Consider the following 19,847-nt stretch of genomic DNA (forward strand, 5'->3'; position numbering starts at 1 on the left):
TGGAAGAAATGGCAACAGCAGTTTGCATGGAGCAGTGTTGCTTTATCCAAAACCACCTTCATGTGATCATCCCTTCAGTGTTTTTCTCCTTTGTCTTAGGTTAAGTCCTTGCATCCAGGAATGTTTACGACTGTAAATGTACATGGTGCTTTACAGTGATACATAAATGTGTTTTAGCAATGTAAAACACAGAAGCATCTCAGAGAATCCATATAAACTATTGGCTGGCACATCAAAATTTTCACATTGACTATTCAGCTTTAAAAACAGCTGGCAATGAAGAAGTATTTGACAGGTATTAAATAGAGGCATTTCAGTTACTAACACTTCTTGTAGTATCTCCTCATTTTTAATTGCCAAGTCACATTCACAATATCGGACTGCATTGCATTCGTTTGCTAGTGTTCACTCCCCACCTGAAATCTAGTTCTGTGAAGCCTATTGCAGTGATAGGCGTTCAAGATGTGTGGCAGTGAAGCAAAAAATGACTACAGAATAGGTCGAAAATTCTGTCTAGGAAAACTTTGAAGTGTAGGCAGCGGTAAGGCAGACTACACTGGGCAAAACTGTCTCAGTGAGACTACTGGTGAAGTTAGGGAGTTTGTCAATGAAATAGTGTCATGGCTTAAACCGGGAAACTTTAGTTGATGGGCATTACATATAATGCTAGTAAAATATGCCACATTTAAATTCTTATAGGTGCTGTCAACCATTACAAAAAAACTAGTTTAGCACAAGTGCAACAAAAGCATACATTTAAAATAGAAACTTTAATTTTTACTCTTGTACAACTAAACCAGGCTAATTTCTTTAATTGCAAAGGGCACCAGGGACTATAATTCTGCTATGTTCAGTGTCTTTTCAGTTTAAAATGCAAAGTTTGATTTTTGTACGTGAAGCATCCTCTTCCTTCAAACCCTCATTTCAAAATGCACTAAGTGCAAATACTACAACACATGCTTTAACAGTACAAGTTTATCCAGCTAGAAGTTGAGTTTAAAGTAATTTTGAGAAGCGCCATCAGATGTGCACACTTCAAAATAGTAGCGGGTCATGTTTCAGACAGAAAGGGAAAGGACCTAATTGTATCTTTTAACAGGTAGCTAGTTATGCATGCATTATATTTTTCTCATGCTGGTAAGCATGTGTGCAGTGGCACCCATGAAAGCTTATGCACAAATAAATTTGTTAGTCTCTAAGGTGCCACAAGAACTCCTCATTATTAAAACTGCCATTGATGATTCTATTCATTGGAGGAAACATTCAGGTCTCTTTTTTGTGAAGAATCCATATTAAACTGTTTGTCATACATGGTATTTGACTGCAAGACAAAGATGCAAATTAAAAAGTTACCAGTTTTTTTAATCTGACAAAACAGGGAAGTGCCTTTGCTTAAACATCTTCAACTCCAGTGGAAGTAAGTAACTCTTCAGGGAAACTACTAAAGTATTTCTCTTAGCAGGGTTTCAGCATTGTCGTACTAAAGTTTTTTTACACAGGAAAGCTAAAATCATGCATAATACAGCTTTGGAAATTCAAATTCAGTAAGCCTTTACAGAGATCCACAAGCCATTCATTAAACACAATCAGAACATAGTTGAGAAATATGTTATAACACCCTATTTCCTATGTTACTTTTCCATTCTGATCTTTAATTTTAGATATTGTGTGAGCACTATAAAAAAGGAGTGCCTCTAATACTGTTTATAAACTCAGTTAAGTTTAAAGTTAGAAAAGGAAAACTATTGAAATTTAGTCCTTATAATTCCATTGTATAAAAATAAGATGAAAGTGGCTTTATTTGCAGTTTCTTACTGTGAAAAGTGGAGATACAAAGAGAAAAAAAACTATTAGAAACATGAGATGACATGATATGCAAACTTCATCTTGCAGATTTTTTCCAAGTTTGGCACAGTGCTGAAAATAATTACATTCACCAAGAACAACCAGTTCCAGGCCCTGTTACAATATGCTGACCCTATGAGTGCTCAGCATGCCAAACTGGTGAGTACACTGGCAGCTCCACACACCTGAACTTGTTAAGGGATGACTTGAAAAGAAAGGGTTTCAACAGATCTAGGAATAGCTGGGTGTCTTGCTTCTGTCACGCTGGAAATGTTTAATAGTACAGGGTCAAATCCTGCCCTCAGTTTCACATGTGCGACTGTTTCACTGAGGTTTCTGTGTGTAATTGGGAGAGAATTTCACCAATAAAAGTGCATTGAAAGTGAAATTTTAAGTCTGTCAGGATATTGTTAAATAATTTTATAGCGTGTTATCTAAGCAAGCTATTTGCACTTATTCTCACAGCTTTAAGATGTCAGAATAACTTTCCAGGTTAGTCAGATTTGTTCTTTAGCATAAAGGTACCTTTGACAAGGTAAAAGAGCTCTGGTTTGTTTTTCTGCAGTCTTTAGATGGGCAGAATATCTACAATGCCTGTTGCACATTGCGCATCGACTTCTCCAAACTCACAAGCCTCAATGTTAAATACAACAACGATAAGAGCAGAGATTACACACGGCCAGATTTACCTTCTGGAGATAGCCAGCCCTCTCTCGATCAAACCATGGCAGCTGCTTTTGGTAAGAAAGCCCCTCTAAGAATATATTGACTTCTTCCTAAAAGTCTGTGTATTGTGGGCTTCAACATTCAGAACGTGAGTAGAGTAGTGAAGAAATCTGAGTGTTGACACCTCACAGACCATAGTTGCTCATTGCACTGTTGATTCAGACCACTTTCTGTACAGAATGAGATGTTTTGTTGTTCCCTGAACAATACTAAGTATCCGTTTTTAGTGGAGTACATCTGGTTCCTCCTTTTCATTTCATAATGACCCCCTCTATAGTGAAATTAACTGTTAGCTCTGAAATCACATTTTGCAAAGTGGAATGTTGGCATTAACCCATTAATGTATTTTTAGCAACAGCTCCTTACCTCCATTCAGAAGTTACCCCCATAGATAGTATTTGAGTCTCTTTTCTGCCGGTTTGATTTGCGCGGTAACCAAGACCTCTTGTGTCCAAAGTTGGATTTACTGCTTAACCAACAGATTATGCTGTATTGGATCTGTCAGTTTAATCTCCTTGTAGTCTCTTTGGTGGCATATAAGGCTTAAGCTAATAATGTGGAACACTAATATGGTTGTACCAAAAAAAATTAACGTGCATCTTTGATAAGCCATCTCACTTCCCTTTACCAAGAACACTTGCAGATGCTTGTCTATTCGCTGTGCTATTAGTGCCACCTGCTGTTCTACCAATGATATGGAGTGGCTGGAGTTACTAGTTATACCCCTGGCTCTTTGAGAATGGCGTTATACTGAAACTGACGTGACCTAGGAAAAAGTAACAGGCTTTTCAAAAGTGCAAAGTAGATAGAGAAAACCGTTTTTCATTGCTGCTTCAAAGCAGGAAAGTGTCTTCAAAGCTAAACCTGGAATAGGAAACTGGTTCTTGGCATTCAGCGGTGACACTTTCAAAAGAAACTTTTAGTAGCTTTGTTGGGTTTGAGACTGTTCTAATGTTGTGATGTGTCTAGGAGCGTAGTCTATATCCTTTCTGTCCTCAGTTACATGCATTTCAAGATGTGAGGAGACAAACTGGCTGTCTGAAGTGGGGTTGTCTTGTCTATTGGAATTAGATTCATAGACATACTGTCTTACTTTTTCTTTCACAGGAGCTCCAGGAATAATTTCTGCCTCTCCATATGCAGGAGCTGGTTTCCCTCCTGCCTTTGCAATTCCTCAAGCAGGTACTGTATTTCAAACATTAAACTTGAATTCCTTAGGTTGCCTTCCAGTTGCTGGCCATTACTAGAGCAGTGCCTTTTTAAACGTTCCATCACTGGACAGCCACTTCAACCCAAGTTGTCTTAAAATCATTAGGTTAAAAAAATAAATATTTATTCCCTCTGAACTGTTAAGTCTGTGTGCTGACTACAGGGTATAGAATGAGATGGTTTTGTAATAAGTAGACAAAATGGGGAAATGGAAGATACTGAAGTCCTTGAAGCCATCTTCACGGACAAGTGTGACTGCATTAAATGAAGTAATCAACATAGTGGGAGGGGAAAGAAGGCAAGACTCAAATAATAGTTGAATAGTATTTTGAAAATAAAGAATTGCATCTGTTTCTGAACTCTCGACCAAGCATAGAACATTTGGTATGTTAGTGGCACTGGAATTTTAACTTTATGGCACTTATGGAAGCTTCTTCTGAAACTGGAAACCACTTTCCATTCTGTTTTAATACTACTTAATTGAATAAAGTTAATTAAACTTAAGTGTGGTAAATAGACAGCCCTATGAACTTCAGGGCTCATTGCAGAAATCAAAATGATGCATATATGACTGAAGTGCCAATTTTAATAAATGTCATTCTCAAACCCTTCTCAGTTTTTGGGTAGTAAATACTTGTATTGAACTTCAAATAGTAGGCTAAGTACTAGGTTGGCTCCTTTTTACTATAGTAAACTTTGGAATAAGTTACCAATAAACTGTAGAAACAGCTTAGCTAAGTAGAATTTAAGATGTCTATGGGATAATTTAGTCATGAGCCAGGTGGTCTGTCTGACCATCAATTCCTCTTTAACCTCCCATCCCTCTAAGGAGGTTGTACATATGCCCCTTAAATGTTGCGAATCATTTATGAAAGAAATTAACCAGTTGCTCTATCGGTACTTAAAGATTGAAAGCTCTAAATTGAAAGGTGTCTATGCTGCAAAAAACAAACAAACAAACAAAAAACCCACCTTGACAGTCTCAGAGCCTGGGTCAGCTGTCCTTGGCTCCAAAATCTGGTGAGGGGGGTCTCTCTCAGAGCTCAGGCTCCAGCCTGAGGGAGAACATCTCTGCTATTTTTAGCCTTTTAGCACAAGCCCAAGTCAGTTGACCCAGACACTGAGACTTGCTCCTACACAGGTTTTTTCAGCATAGATGTACCTTTAGAGACTTTGTGATGAATGTTTGATACTGTGAGCATCACATACCTACAATGAGCCCCATAGAAATGCCTGTACATACTACTAATCCTTTCTCCGATTTAGTAGTGAATAACTGGTAGGAGTGTATAATTGTTCTCATTAAATGCATGGTAACAGAATGAAGCACTTGTAGCATGCATTGTTTGGAATAGTGTTACAAACGCACTGCTTGTAGTACCCTTCCTGAACCCACAGATTTGAGGCTTTGCGCTCATACAGTTTTGTAGCCTGTGGAACGTGTGAAACATTAAAACCAGCCAGATCACATCCAGAGACATCTGTCATGCAGCCGGCACCACAAGAGAGCGAAATACACTGTTAGAAGAACCGATGACGATTTCCTTCTTAGTAGTACCAGAATTGGAGGCACTTGTCATTATTAGAGTAAATGCTTTTGGACTGTGATTGGTGGGGTTTGAAGCACTCCATTCTAGTGCAGCAGACACATTAGAGTACATGCTGTTAGTTTCTTTACTGGCTAATATTCTTTAATTTCCAGGCTTGTCAGTTCCAAATGTTCACGGAGCACTTGCTCCTTTGGCTATCCCATCAGCAGCAGCTGCAGCGGCTGCAGCAGGACGGATGGGCATTCCCGGCCTCACTGGGGCAGGGAACTCCGTTCTGCTGGTTAGCAATCTGAACCCTGAGGTTAGTGGAGTTGTAATTTCACTTTTTTCTCCTTCCAGTTACCTCTACTTTCACTTTCTGAATACTAAGATTGTGGTGGAACTTACTGAAAGTGAAATCTTACTGTGTCCTAACGGAAACGGCAAAACTAGAAAAGCAGATGAAATGTGCTGTGCCAGTCCTAAATCTCAAAGCAGATCAATACTCTAGCCACTAAAGGGAAATGGGAAGGTCTATCTTTTAAATTGAAATCTTTGCTCTTCCTTGGTTGATAGCCAAGGGTGTTGCCTGTCTGCTCTTGTCCCATAAAGCTACAGTGTGTCCCTCCCTTGTGTTTTATTTATTTATTTTTACAATCTCCCACTCACTCCCATGGATCTCATGTAATTTGGGTCACAGAATAGCAAAGTTCCTCCCTTCCTTCCTTGGCATGTTCTAATTTTATACATTAATTCAGAACTACAGAGAGAGTTCATTCTGCCCTCTACTCTTTTTGTTTAATGTCTTGACCCCCGCCAGCTTGGCTTCATTGTACCTGTGCAGTGTTTCCTCTGCCATGTGCTCGCACATGCATTTTTTTCCTTTCCAAGATTCCTTGAAGTTTTTATTTATTTATGCTTTTAACTCTCAAATTTACATTTTCAATTCCATTTAACTTTTCTCAGAGTTGAAAATATTTGGTTTTTTTAAATGAAGGCAAGTAAAATTGGAATAATCCTTCCTAATAGAAAAGGATGAAATATAAAAGATCATTTGCTAAGAATTAAATCTATTTCTATTAAGTCAACTTTTGGCTGCTTGTTGGATTGAAAGTGTAGACTGTATTTCAGTTTGTGTGCATTAAAAGATAAGTCTATACTGCCTGAAAAATAATGCTTTACTATATCTGGTAAGACTGCCCATAAAACTTAATTCCTACTACGTGTAATTATAAAACTTTTTTATCAGACGTGTCAAAGTACCCGTAAAACCTCTTTTGCTTCAAAAGGGAAGCCTGGATGAGATAAGGAATAATCAAAATATTTAATTCATTAAATTTGTTAATCTATCAAATTTCAGACTATTCTATTCACCTGACTATCATTACTGTTTTCTTCAGGGCATGAGATAATGCCAGTGGCACAGTCAGGATGCTCTGGTTACAGGCTAGATCTTGTCCCTAGAGTGGAAATTCTTACGATGCTTCAGGAGTTAACAGTGACTTCCTAAACAAAACAAATGGAGAGCCCCCTTAACTGGCAAAGGTCTGGCATTATCATTTTCAGATCAATATCGTGAAATTAGGTGCACTTTGATTCCAGATGTTATGTGCTATGCCCAGGTGTCAATGACAAGCACAGCATAATCCATTTTTCTGTGTAGGCCTTTAAAATTTGGAATTCTGATTTATTTTTTTGTAAACTGACTAGGCTTCTAAAGAACCATTTCTGAACAGCGTGAACAAATGTTTTTGCCTGAATGTAGGAATTAAGCAATTATATCATGCCTTGCATTTTTTGATGACCTCTTCACTATCCATCCAGCTTGTCTTTGGGTTAGAGAGACTTTGATACCTATAGTGAACTAACAGACTTAAACTTTTTTCACTGCTTGTATAATCAGTATTTTAGAAACTTACCTATGCAACAACTAGACAGTTAAGAGACTGTATTTCCCTGGAGTGACTCTCTCCCTCTAGTAATATGTGAAATTTCTTTCTAAATCCTAAGAGCTAATGTGGGATTGGTAGGGAGAGGTCCAGATTTCTTCCATTTGCATTGTTTTTCAATGTTTATTGTAGACTGTGTGTGCTGGTGTTTGCCTGCATGTTGAATTATCATTGTGCCTTGGGAGGACAAGCTCTTCCTGCTTACTACCCTCGCTGATTAGTATTGGCACACTGACCTCTGCAGTAAGATACTTGCTTCCTTAATGTGTTGAGTATGTGGAAATCTCAGTTCCCCTGCAGTGCCTGTGGTAGTGTCCTCTTACAGCAGACACTTCTCCTTTAGCAGTTCATTCTGATATATAGTTAGCAGTGGTTCAGAAGTTTATTCTAGTTAATCTTTGGCTTTGAAAGCAGTGATTCATGTCGAGACTGCATTCCTTTAGTTTAGTTGCAGTGAAGTGTGCAACACAAATCCTCTCCACGAAACATTCCTGTGTTTAAGCAGATACTTCAGAGTGTCGTCACACTGTTTTTAGTTTGACCATTAGTACAGGTTTCAGCGTCTTCTAGAGGCCAAAAAAGTCTTGGACCATTGCTTTGAGAAGGACAGTTGGGATATTAATGTTATCGCTCTAGAAGTCACTCCGCAGTGATATTGTCTCTTACCTTCTATGTATATCTTAAGTAAAAATGCTTTTCTTTATCATTGTGTTCCACTAGGTAAAACCTATTAACTATTCTTGTAAAACAAGTATTGTATGTAGAAATCTGTAAATCTGACTGATGGAACACTACATATTCCTTATGTATTTACTGACCTGTGTTTTTTGCTACTTTTTCTTTTCTCCCCATCCCTGAATTTTTTTTCTTCCCCTGATCCGGAATTTCTTTGCCAACTGACTGCACGGTACTTCTGCTTCCTGTTGTTGCTTGAAACAAAAAATAAAATAAAAAAAAATCCCCCCTCCAAAAAACCCTGCTCTTCGGAAACCAACCTGCCCTTCAATATTAACCATCTTGAAAACTTCATCATCCATCAACCAATTTCGCCATTTCCTGCGGGGACTCTGCCCTTCCTCGTTGTGGACGATTTGTGCAACCTCGCTCTCCCCTTCGATTCCTTACCTCTTCCCTGTCCCTCCGCTGCCTTGCTCTGCTGTTCTCTAAAGAGAGTTACACCCCAATGCCTCTTTATTCTTTTCGGTATGTTATTATTCACACTTTTTATTACTTTGTTTTTCATTTATTTGAGATTACTTTTTTGATACTTCAAAAATGTACAGTTTGCAGTTTGCCATTTTTGAATGCATAATTTCATTTTTTTACATTGTTACATAGTTTGCTGTTTAGTTTAGTTTGCCTTTATTTTTATGTTCAGTTATGCATGGTTTATTGCTTTGCATGTCTTTTTATAGGAGTTTAAAATTTGTGGTAGCATGCTATATTGTCCAGTTCAATCCTTTGGCAGTTAGATTTTTTTCTTTTTGCTGAAACCCAGTATCTGTTTTCTTTAATGTATTGTTCCATTATTATTCTGCTGCATATAAGTTTCTCCCCCTAAGTAGAGCAGAATAAGTAAACTTGGTTGGAATGAGATCCGTCTGGTTGTGGATGATTTTGGTGTTGAATTGATTTGTTATAAAGTTGGATGAGACTTTTCTTTTCCTGCCTAAAGACTTTTTTCCTTGTCTCCTCACTTTCTGAAGGAGTCTATGGTGATGTGCAAAGGGTGAAGATCTTATTTAATAAGAAGGAGAATGCCTTAGTTCAAATGGCTGATGGAAACCAGGCCCAGCTTGGTAAGCATGCTCTGTTGCATCACTGTGGTAGCATAGCAGTCTTTCATAGCACTGCTGCTTGTTTAAAGGTTTAACATCCAACTAAGGATCATATTGTTATGGCAGTCAAGTTAGCAATAAATTCCTCCTCTGTGGAAGAGTGATAGTCAGTACTAATGTTACTCTTCAAAAGGTGCAGAATAAGTGTCCATTCGCTGAATTGCTTTCCTCTGTAGTAGGCTGGGGTTTGGTGTTACACTCAAGTAGATATTCTTATGCTAGACAGTATGCTAATTGTAAAATGAGAGAGGGCAAAGAATATAAAAAGGAGCAGAATAAACAGTAATAGTGATAGGTGTCTTGGTGTTTGGACAGTCTGTATAGGGAAGTGGATTTGATTGGAATTTTAGGTTTGGGTTAAACATACGCCTGAACTAGCCTTTCAACTTCTGTTCCCTTACGCTATATTTTAATTGTTGTAGCAATGAGTCACTTAAATGGTCAGAAGCTTCATGGGAAACCCATCCGTATCACCCTGTCTAAGCATCAGACAGTACAGCTTCCCCGTGAGGGACAGGAAGACCAAGGATTGACTAAAGACTATGGAAACTCTCCTCTACATCGTTTCAAGAAACCAGGCTCCAAAAACTTCCAAAATATCTTCCCGCCTTCTGCTACCCTTCACCTCTCCAATATCCCGTAAGTACCCATGTAAGGAATGTATGTATGCTCTGAAAAAGGGACACACTTCGCAAGTGGAGAGGATATTGGGTACCAGGTTCTGTGGAGCATTAATTTAAGATCTTCATTCTCTAGGTATAGCTGAGTTTGGCCGCATTCATCTTAAACTGGGGGCTGTCAGTGCACATGCAAGAGCTAACTTGCATTATGTCAACTCATCTAGATTTCCCCACAGCAGTTCTAGTTCTAAGGTCCATTTCTTCCAGAAACCTGAAGACACCAGCTGTCTAAGTTGGTCCCATTAGTCATCGGTCCTTGAGTAGGTTTGTGCTTCTATGGTTGTTCACTTAGAAAATAATTTTATATTGGTGGCACTTCTTCGAGTGATTTGCACATGTCCATTCTCCTTCAGGTGTGTGTGTGTCCAGTGAACTTGAGTCAGATTTTTCCCCTAGTAGTACCCTTGGAGTGGCACATGTGCCCACTTCTGCCTCGCATTGCTGCTTGGTGATATAAAAGACAGAACTGCCCCTGACCCCCTCTCAGTTCCTTCTTACCACATGTGACAGTTGTTGGAGCATTCTACCTTCTGTTTCCCTCTTTTTTAGCATTTCTATTATATATTATTGATACTCGTTAATAGTTGATAGTTTATAGTCATACTGTAGTTCTATACTAGTAGGTTTCCTTTTTGTACTAGTGTACTTAGTGTACACTCCTGGTTCTTGCCCTTTCAAGGTACCAACACACATGCCATGGTATGCTTTGGTCCCCAGGCTTCAAATCTTGAAAGATGCAAGAGGCTGATGCCTGAAGTGTCTAGGAGAAGCACACACCAGGGCAGGTGCCACATCTGCATCTTATACTTCCTTTCCCTTTTGGGGTGGGCATTGAATGCCTATGTTTCAGTTAGGAGTACTCCAGTCATGGCAGGGTCTCAGTGTCAGTCTCCTTCTCCAGTACTGAAAAATGAGGACTGGAAGATTGCACCCTGGTATTGGGCATCCAGGAAATGAAGGTCCCCAGCACCAGAGTCCAGTGAACAAGCTGGAAAGGAGGGTAGTGTGTGCTTGGTGCTGAGACGCTGGTGCATATATCAGTGCACCTCCGGCAGGGTCTTCAACTCCAGCACGGGTACTGATGCCATGGAGACCAATCTCTAAGGGAGCACCTTCCAGTTGAGTGGTGCTATAGTCTGTCTCTTTGCTGCTGCAGCAGCAAGAGAATCTCCCAGTGCCATCAATGTCTGAGACACCTACTATGGCACCCAGTCTAAGTCTCTTGGCGCTGGCTTTGCCAGCAGTTCAAGAATCCTCTTGCATGGTGCCAGCAGACACTCGTAGATCTGCCAGCCCCTTGGGTTCAGTGCCAAGTACCATGAGCACCTCTGGCCACTCTGGTACATCTTGTACGGTGCTGTTGAATGGCAAGCAACCTATGATTTCCTTAATGCCATCCTCTCCAGACTGCCAGCACAACTCCTTGCTCAGATGACTCCAGTTCATAGTTCAAGTTGGAAGATGAATCTTGTGTCACAGCTGCATTGCATAAGCCATCACTCTCCCAAGGGTTTTCACCCCTGGTATCCAGCAGAACCTCTCCATTAGTCAGCTTGTAGAGAGCCATGGTTGGGAAGAAATTGGGCTCTGACACCATATTAGTGGCCACATTGGAACCCATGGGAGTTTCCTCATGCCTCCAGATCCTCTGCACATCCTCCAGTAGATATCACTAATCTCTGCAGTAAGAGCTGCAGGAAGTCCACTCCCAAGCTCGGTACCAAACATGGGCAGTCTGCTTTTTCCATTCTTGGGTTCTGCCTCATCCGTCTGAGGAGGCAGTAGCAGGTAGTATTTTCTCTCTTCTCCCCCCCCCCCCCTTTTCCCTCCCCCACTGTTACGGGGCTCATCAGGACCTCTTAGAGGGTGACTTCCTCCCTAGATGTACAGTTGAAAGTAGTTCAGGAGGGCTCAGATTAGTTCATGTCTTTGGATCTATGGGGCCTTCTCAGGTGGCACTCTCCATAAATGATATTATTTAGGTGCCCAAGTAGCAAATGCCATGTTCCCTGCCTCCTACAGCTAAAAGGACTGAGTGGAGGTATCAGGGTGCAGCTTGCTGCTAGCTCTGCTTTATAACCTCTTGGTAGTCTTACTTTTCTCCGAACCCATGTCACTAAGGTTTTTGAAGAGTCAGGACTGATTATATCCCCAACTAAAAGACCGAGGAGGACTTGTGGCACCTTAGAGACTAACAAATTTATTTGAGCATAAGCTTTCATGGGCTAAAACCCTCTTCATTGGATGCATGCAGTGGAAAATAGTGATCAGTTAAGGTGAGCTATTAGCAGGAGGAGAAAAAACCCTTTTGTAGTGATGATCAGGATGGCCCATTTCCAGCAAAAAGAAAAGGAGGACTTGTGGCACCTTAGAGACTAACCAATGTATTTGTCTCTAAGGTGCCACAAGTACTCCTTTTCTTTTTGTGAATACAGACTAACACGGCTGTTGCTCTGAAACCTGTTGTTTCCAGCAGTTACTCACACCTTGTTAACTGTTGGAAATGGGCCATCCTGATTATCACTACAAAAGGCTTTTTTCCTGCTAATAGCCCACCTTAACTGATCACTCTCCTTATAGTGGGTATGGCAACACCCATTGTTTTCATGGGGGGTGTGTGTGTGTATCTTCTGTGACAAAGCTCTGTCCTTGCCTCTGTGAGTCCCGCATTTCCTGGTGGATTTCGCTAGCCACAGAGGCTCACTGTGACCCTCCACGTAACCCTTCTCTCTAGAGACAAGGGTCACAGTCTGCTGAGCCATTTTCATCATAAGCCAGCGAGGGAGGTGAGGAGAAGTTATCCTTTCTTGCACAGTTTCTGTTGTCTCCTAGTCTGATTAATCAGAGGGTGGGGGGGGGGGGAGCCCGGGCCCACCTTCTACTCCGGGCTCCAGCCCAGGGACCCTAATAGTATCAGCTATGGTAGCTGACCTTTTAGAAACATGACATGTACAATTCCCTGGGCTACTTCCCCCACAGCAGCCCTCACTTCCTCAAGCTCCAATTCACCCTTACCTCAGGGCCTCTTTCCTTGTGCCTGATATGGTGTGTACCGCTCAGTCTCTCCAACAGTGCAACTTCCTCCCACAGCTCCTGACATGCACACCCACCTGACTGATTGGGAGGCTTTTAACTAGTTTCAGCCAGCCCCTGATTGGCTTCAGGTGTCCCAATCAACCTAGCATTCTCCCTGCCTTCTGGAAAGTTCTTAATTGGCCACAGGTGTCTTAATTGACCTGGAGCAGCTGCCATTTCACTTATCCTGGTACCAGGGATTTGTGGAGCCTGGAGCTCATATATCTATCTCCCACCACTTTTCTATAGCCATCTGGCCTTGCCCCGTCACACTTCCTACTGTATCTTCCACTGCATGCATCCAGGGAAGTGGTTTTTAGCCCACAAAAGCTTATGCTCAAATACATTTGTTAGTCTCTAAGGTGCCACAAGTACTCATTCTTTTTGCTGATACAGACTAACACGGCTACCTCTCTGAAACCTATCCCCAATCTAAATTCCAGTAATCTTACCAGAATGCTTCTCATAGTACAAAGTAATAACTCACTCACTGAGAAGTAAGGGAATTGCGATCTTCCATGTGTAGCAAGAAGAAATGCTTATCCATCATTCTACAGTCTGACATCTTGGATGCCAGTGCAAGGACAACAGTAGAAAAGAGTTTAGAAAAGGAACTCCGTAAAATGTACAGTTAAGGCATAAATTCCTAGTTCATGCCAGCTGACTAGAAAACTGACTAATTTCTTGACTTTTTTAGACCTTCGATAACTGAAGAAGACCTTAAGATGCTGTTCTCAAGCAATGGTGGGATGGTGAAGGGATTCAAATTCTTCCAGTAAGTCTAAGATTTTAAAACTGTCCTCTTGGGAGAAAACTGGTAAAGCTAAATGAAATCTACCAGTGAGTTCTCCACAATTTTGAAGGTGCTAAAGGCGCTGGGTAGTGACGGTCTCAGAGCAGAAATTTAGCTTGGCTGAATTATTGGTTGTATGGAACGGTCATTCCTTGATGATATATCTGGTTTAGAGAATGGGGGCAAGGATAATAAGTGCACATAGAGTGCTGGAGATGAAATTTAGTCTAAGATGACTGCATTGGTGGCTTGGATGCATGTTTTCATCGTAGAGACTACTCAGTCCTGTGGGAGCAAAGGAATAAATCTTTTAATGAGCAGTTTCGCCCGCTGAGATGTCTGTTTGGCCTTCAGCATCAGACAAGAAAACTTCTATTGAGTCAGCAAGAGCGAGGCTACACAGAGACAGTACCAAACGTGTCCTATAACTAACTGACTTTTCTTGGCAGGAAGGACCGTAAAATGGCTCTAATCCAGATGGGCTCTGTGGAAGAAGCCATTCAGTCACTCATCGAGCTCCATAATCATGACCTTGGTGAGAATCACCACCTGCGTGTGTCCTTCTCAAAGTCTACCATTTAAAGCTTTGGAAGGCATGAGACAGAATGGACCTGACTAAAACCTCATGGGTTCAGCCCTGACCTTAAAGGGCTGAATGCTAGGAGACAACTTCCATCATTCCAGAAAAAAAAAGCCACTTTAAAAATGCAGCTGAAGTGACCTTAAAGACCAGAGATTTTATTTTTTTAAAGAGAAATCAGTTTACCGGTTTTTAAAAAAATTAAATCTAATTCATATTGCTAACCTTGCGGTGATGGGATAACAATCTTGATGGCTGTTCAAACAAAAAAAATCACAAGTTAAAGTTTACACTTTGGAAACTGCTCTGGGAATTTTCCTCTTCCTCCCTCTGTCTCTCCCCCCACCCCCCATTAAAAACAAAAACAAATGGATCCTAACAAGCTTATCAGGTTTCACACTGATGCCTTTTTTATTTTCTTTACCCAATCAAGCCTTGGAAGACCCAGAAACCACTGTGTGAATTCACATTAGCGCCTTTGACTCAGGATCTTGCAAAGTACATGGTGTGCAGGAGATCCTAACCCACCCAGTGCAAAGGGTTTTAGGGTAATATTTTCTAAGCTGCGCATCTGCTATCCTGTGCCTTAAATTCTGTTTATTTGGGAAAGAACATCATCTGAACTGTAAGGATTAGATTGGGGGAGTTGAGGAGAACAAGTGAGTTCTGGTTGTTGGATCAACTCGTAATGAAGGACAAGTAAAGCTGGCAGAGTGGATAAAGAAAATATTTGGCTTTAATTCCTTAGGCAATTGATTGTCCCACTGTCCATGAACTGTCTAATAATCTGCATAGTATCATGTATCTTCTTGCTACTTTTCTAGTCCGCATGTGGTTTTATCTCCGTCTGTATACTCTTCTAGGTGGGAGTTAATTAAAATGCTTGGTTTATTTCATTCAAACTAAGCAGAAAGGTCTGCATGGGGAAACATTCCTATGGTCTCATTATATTCCAGTGTTGGTAGCAAGCTGACAGGCTCTCTTCACAAGAGCCTTGATCAAGCTATAAAATTAACCACTGTTGGACACTTGTGAAGAAAAGAAATGAGTATGAGCTTGTCTGAATTGTACATATATCTAAACACTTGACTAGGATTTGAAGAATTATTGGATATCCCATGGTTAGAAAGGTGTTCATCTGAGTCACCTTCATGCCCCTAATTTGGCAATTAACAAGACCAGTGTAGCTCCGCCATCATTCTTGTAGCATGTCTTCAGCGTTTGAGCTTTTGTTTTAATCCTTGTATTATACTTTTTGATGCAGTTGCTGTCATCTGTGCCTAGCAATATTTCCAGTTGACCAAATATTCTAATCTCTTTATATGCAAAAGAAATAGTTTAACTTTTTTATAGATCAATAAGATGATATAAACGTAATCTAAATTTACTCCTTTTGTTGGTATTACCCTTGTATACTGTACTTATTTTATTCTTTTTTTGTAATTGAAACTGTAGGGCAGGAATTTAGTTTCAGGCTGAGGTCATGACTGAGGATGAGTAATGTAATGAAACCGATAAAACATGTTAAGCTAAGCAGAGCTTTTTTAAAAGGCAAAAGGTGTTCAAAGTAGTGAGCACCAGAGACTTCTGATTTCGATTGAGTAAATGGACCAGGCTAAAGTTTTTACTTTTTTTTTAAACCTATAAGCCCAGATCTTTTTAAGTTATAGGAAGGAAATTTGTTAAAAGTAGAAGAATGCGGCAAGTTGGTTTTTTCCCAATGATAAAACCACTGTTAAACTGAAACACCATTCCTCTGGCTTACAACTCTTTCCCGTGCCGTTCTGCCTTCTATTTTGTATAATCCAATGTTGCCTTACATTTCCCTTTAACATGCAACCTGTTTGGATGCAAAAATAACAATAATCTTATACTTTTTCAGGGTTTTTCTGCAAATAGTGGACCAAAGTTTGTTTTTTAATTGTCTCTCTTTGTGTTGCAAGTTGTTTTCCTTGCCTAGCATGGAAGCTCCTGACTTGCCTGTCACTGAGGGGTTGGCAAAGTCTTAACCTTTCTTAGTTCCTCTCTGAGCTCTTGTGGTTGTGAACTATGCTGGAGAAGTGTGTGATGTCTGAATGAGAGTTCAGCTTGGGTTGCTGGCATGAGCTTGGTAGTACTGGCCTGCCTTATCTTCATCTTCTCCTTGCTTGTGGCTGAAAGGAGTTAGAAGCCATCTTAAATGAAACAATAGCGTTGCCCACAGTTTTGAGCTGAAAAAAGGGCTCAGCTAACAAGTAGATGCCGGCTCCAATTACCATAGATCCTTATAAGCTTGTTACAGAAAAGTCTTATGATCTCCTTATCTGAAAAGCTCCAGATTTCCTTGGCCAGCATCTTGCACTCAATAGAGCAAATTAACTGTCATTCTCGTAATTGCTATCAACCAGAGTTAATTTGCTTAATCTCCCTTCCCTCAAATCAAAAACAGTAAAACAATTTCCCTTGTAGCTAGGGGACACTGGCTGTTGAATGTGCACCCTTGAACATGCCACAAGCAGCATTCTGCCATGAAGAGAGATCCATGCGCAACCCAAGTGGAACAGCTGCAGTTTAATTTTTAAATGCATTCAATCAACCTCACCCAAGAAACTGGGGAGAGGGTTATTGGAATTAAACCTATTTGCTGGCTGCTCACATGGATCAGTCAGCAAACAGACTATATATTTTGTAAGATGCAAGCAAATGAATTGAGGTGACCCCAGAACCCAGACAACTGTGGGTTTATCCTTTGCATCCCTATGTTTGCATGTAAAGAATGAGTAACAAAAGGGTGTAAATATTTATAATTTTTTTATACCTGTTGTAAGACATGAGGGGGCAGCAAAACCCAGTTTTTTATGGTGAACAGATGTATTGTATATTTTGATAACAGCTATTACAGGTTCAGTATTGTGGGAGGGTGACCACACACAACATCAAAATTCCATTGCCTCTTTCAAAGAATGTTTGTAATGCAAAAAGAATTGAAATTAAAACTATTTTATAACAAACTTTGTACCTTTCTGTAGATCTATTATTTACTGTTCAGATTGTAGAAAGCAGTTATTGGCCAGTCTGTACTTGTGCTTTCAATAAATTTCTTCTGTATTCTTTGCTTCTGATTTTCCTATCTTTTTATTGTGCTTTTTTTGTTTTTGCTTCTGATTTTTCCTTCTAATGTAATTTCAGCTGCCTCATTTTATATAACTTTGACTTTCGCATACCTCTGGGCTGGTGGAGTGTTTACATTCGCATCTTTGGCTACACTGAGTCAAGGGTGATGAGAGTCAGATTAAGAGCCAGAAAGGGAAAATATAGCACATTTAAGTAATCCACTCCAAACTCTTCACACTCCAGTCCTTCCATGTTTGAATGGGTGAAGTTCAGAGGTATGAGGTTACAGGGTCCTTAACTGATGCTCTGCCTTTGTCACATTCCAACACTTTTTACTTCATGTTCCTAAACTTTCCATATACTCTAGCTAATATCCATGGAATAACCTAACCTTCAAGTTAAACATAATAGCCTTTGCAGTATTCTGCTCTAGAGATGTCTGTAAACTTTTTGGTTAGCTTGATATTAAAGCAGTGAGTGATTCACTGCTTATGTTCTTGTCTCCTAACCAAGCGAGACTCCTGTTCCAGTCACACCAGTATAGCACATTTCAGAGGTAATATGAGAGATGCTCTTGATCGTTGCATGTGATTTCAGTGTGCACTTGCACAGACAGACACAATTCTGGGTCTCTGAGTTGGTGATTATGATGACGACAGATAAGAATTTGTTTCTTGAACAACTCAGTGAATTAACAGTTCCGGCTTACTAAAGGTAAACATTAACCAGTTCATCTGGAAGTTTAAGGATGTAAAGTGTAAACCCAACAAAAGAGAAATGTTTTTCATCTCATTAAAAATATCTGTTAGTGAATTTCCCAAGGGAAGCTGTGGTAATCTAAACACTTAAAACTAGACTACTCAACAAAGCTGTGTTGATATATCATGGGCAAAATGGGTATTCTCATTTCTATGAAGGTGTGAAGGATGACTGCTCCGTTAATACATCTCACCTAAGTTCTTTGACAATAAACTTTCATCCCTGGACTCTCAGTACAGTGACTGAGAAATGCTTGAGAAAAACACGCACTGTCATTTTTATTCATAGGTTGTGCTGTAAATGGCCAGAGACTTGTCACTGCAGTAGTTTGTCCATAACAGGAAGGCAGGCTTGGTGCAGGCCAATGGGTTGCATTGTTGTGCACTGGACCCTAGTAAGTGATGATTGAAAACACAGTTGCGTTTGACTAGTCGTTCCCCAGGGGCAGGAAGCATGGTGGTAGAAAAGCTCATTGAGCTCGGTTCAAAATATGTATTTGGGTCTCTGCATTTTTTAACCTTTTTTAGTGGAGGGTTAATGCACATTTACATCACTCTGCCTGTGTCTGTTCTGTAGACAGATCAGTAAGACCAGCCTCCAGTGTTGCCAAGCTGATATTTTTCTAATTTTTCATTTTTCTAATAGAAGGAAAAGATTTTTCCCCCCTAAGGTGTCATGAGATTTGCAGTAGCCTCTTTTCCCTCACCTGTGCTCATGCTGCATTGGAAATGTAATGCAAGCCATAAGCAGCATCACCCACAAGAGCCAGTGAGCTAATCATTATTCATGGAAGTAGTGTGCAAGAGAAGTTCCTTTTGATGAGGGGGTTACTAGGGCTGTAGCCCAGTGCCAAATGTCAAAAGATTTAGTTAACTAAAAAGGATCGTTTTGTCTGACTCTAGGCAGAGTAGATCCTCTATCCTTGCCCTTAATTACTGTCAGGAAGTCCGTTATGAACTGACCCTCCCTGTAGAAGAGGAAAGTGCTCCTGAATAGCAAATGGAGCACAGTAACTGTGCCCAGGTAATTCCCATATGATCCTGACCCATGCTGAATAAATTGCTTTTTAGGTACAAAGACATACGTTTGGCCCTTGGACAACACTTGTGCTGCCTTATTGGGATCCTGGAAGTGGGTGGGCAAAGCCTGCCCACTGCTAAAGGATCCCCCCCCCCCAGCCTAAGAGGGGGCTCCACAGGACCTGGAAAACCAAATAATTACGGGGGACAACCAATGAACAACAGGGACAGGAGTGCAGTCAAAGGGTCAAACGAAGGGAACCGGACAGGGACACCAAGCAGAGAACCCCGGACAGCGCCCACTGCTCCTCGAAGGCGTCAGTGGACACTGCCCAGAGGAACTCTGCCCGGAGGCATGAACGGATGGAGGATCAGAAATAGGCCCCACAGTCACAGGAGACTCCACTGGCCAACTTCCTCACCCTGGTTTTATAGATGGCCACTTTAGCCAGGGCCAGGAGGTCCTGTGACTTAGTGGAGCCATGGATAGGGAGTGCATAGATAAGGAGGTGAGGGGAAAAGTGCAACCAAAATCTTAACAAAATATTTGTGAGGATCTGGAATAGGGGCTGCAGCCTGGGACACTCCAGGTATACATGCGCCAGGGTTTCCCTCATGCTGCAAAAGGGGCAGGTGTCCGGGATTAGGGTGAACCATGCTAAGTACACGCCCGTGCTCATGGCTCCGTGAAAGAGCCACCAACTGATATCCCCGGCAGGCCTCAAGACCAGGGTGGAATATAGGCCGGCCCA

General features: G+C 40.8%; 1 protein-coding gene across 2 annotated transcripts in view; it reads left to right on the forward strand.

Moving 5' to 3' along the window:
• Positions 1 to 17,318, forward strand: part of PTBP1 (polypyrimidine tract binding protein 1) — a 53,012-nt gene extending 35,694 nt beyond the window's left edge. For both annotated transcript variants that reach the window (XM_073323928.1, XM_073323929.1), the window contains 9 exons: positions 1,894 to 2,004; positions 2,411 to 2,585; positions 3,679 to 3,753; positions 5,483 to 5,631; positions 8,428 to 8,461; positions 8,965 to 9,057; positions 9,519 to 9,735; positions 13,549 to 13,626; positions 14,094 to 17,318. In XM_073323928.1, coding sequence (XP_073180029.1) covers positions 1,894 to 2,004; positions 2,411 to 2,585; positions 3,679 to 3,753; positions 5,483 to 5,631; positions 8,428 to 8,461; positions 8,965 to 9,057; positions 9,519 to 9,735; positions 13,549 to 13,626; positions 14,094 to 14,226 — 1,065 coding nt within the window. In that variant the 3' untranslated portion in view covers positions 14,227 to 17,318. The remainder of the gene's footprint in view (positions 1 to 1,893; positions 2,005 to 2,410; positions 2,586 to 3,678; positions 3,754 to 5,482; positions 5,632 to 8,427; positions 8,462 to 8,964; positions 9,058 to 9,518; positions 9,736 to 13,548; positions 13,627 to 14,093) is intronic.
• The last annotated feature ends 2,529 nt before the right edge of the window (positions 17,319 to 19,847 follow it).

This window comes from Lepidochelys kempii, chromosome 25 (genome assembly GCF_965140285.1).
Source record: "Lepidochelys kempii isolate rLepKem1 chromosome 25, rLepKem1.hap1, whole genome shotgun sequence".
In the NCBI taxonomy this organism is placed as follows: Eukaryota; Metazoa; Chordata; order Testudines; family Cheloniidae; genus Lepidochelys; species Lepidochelys kempii.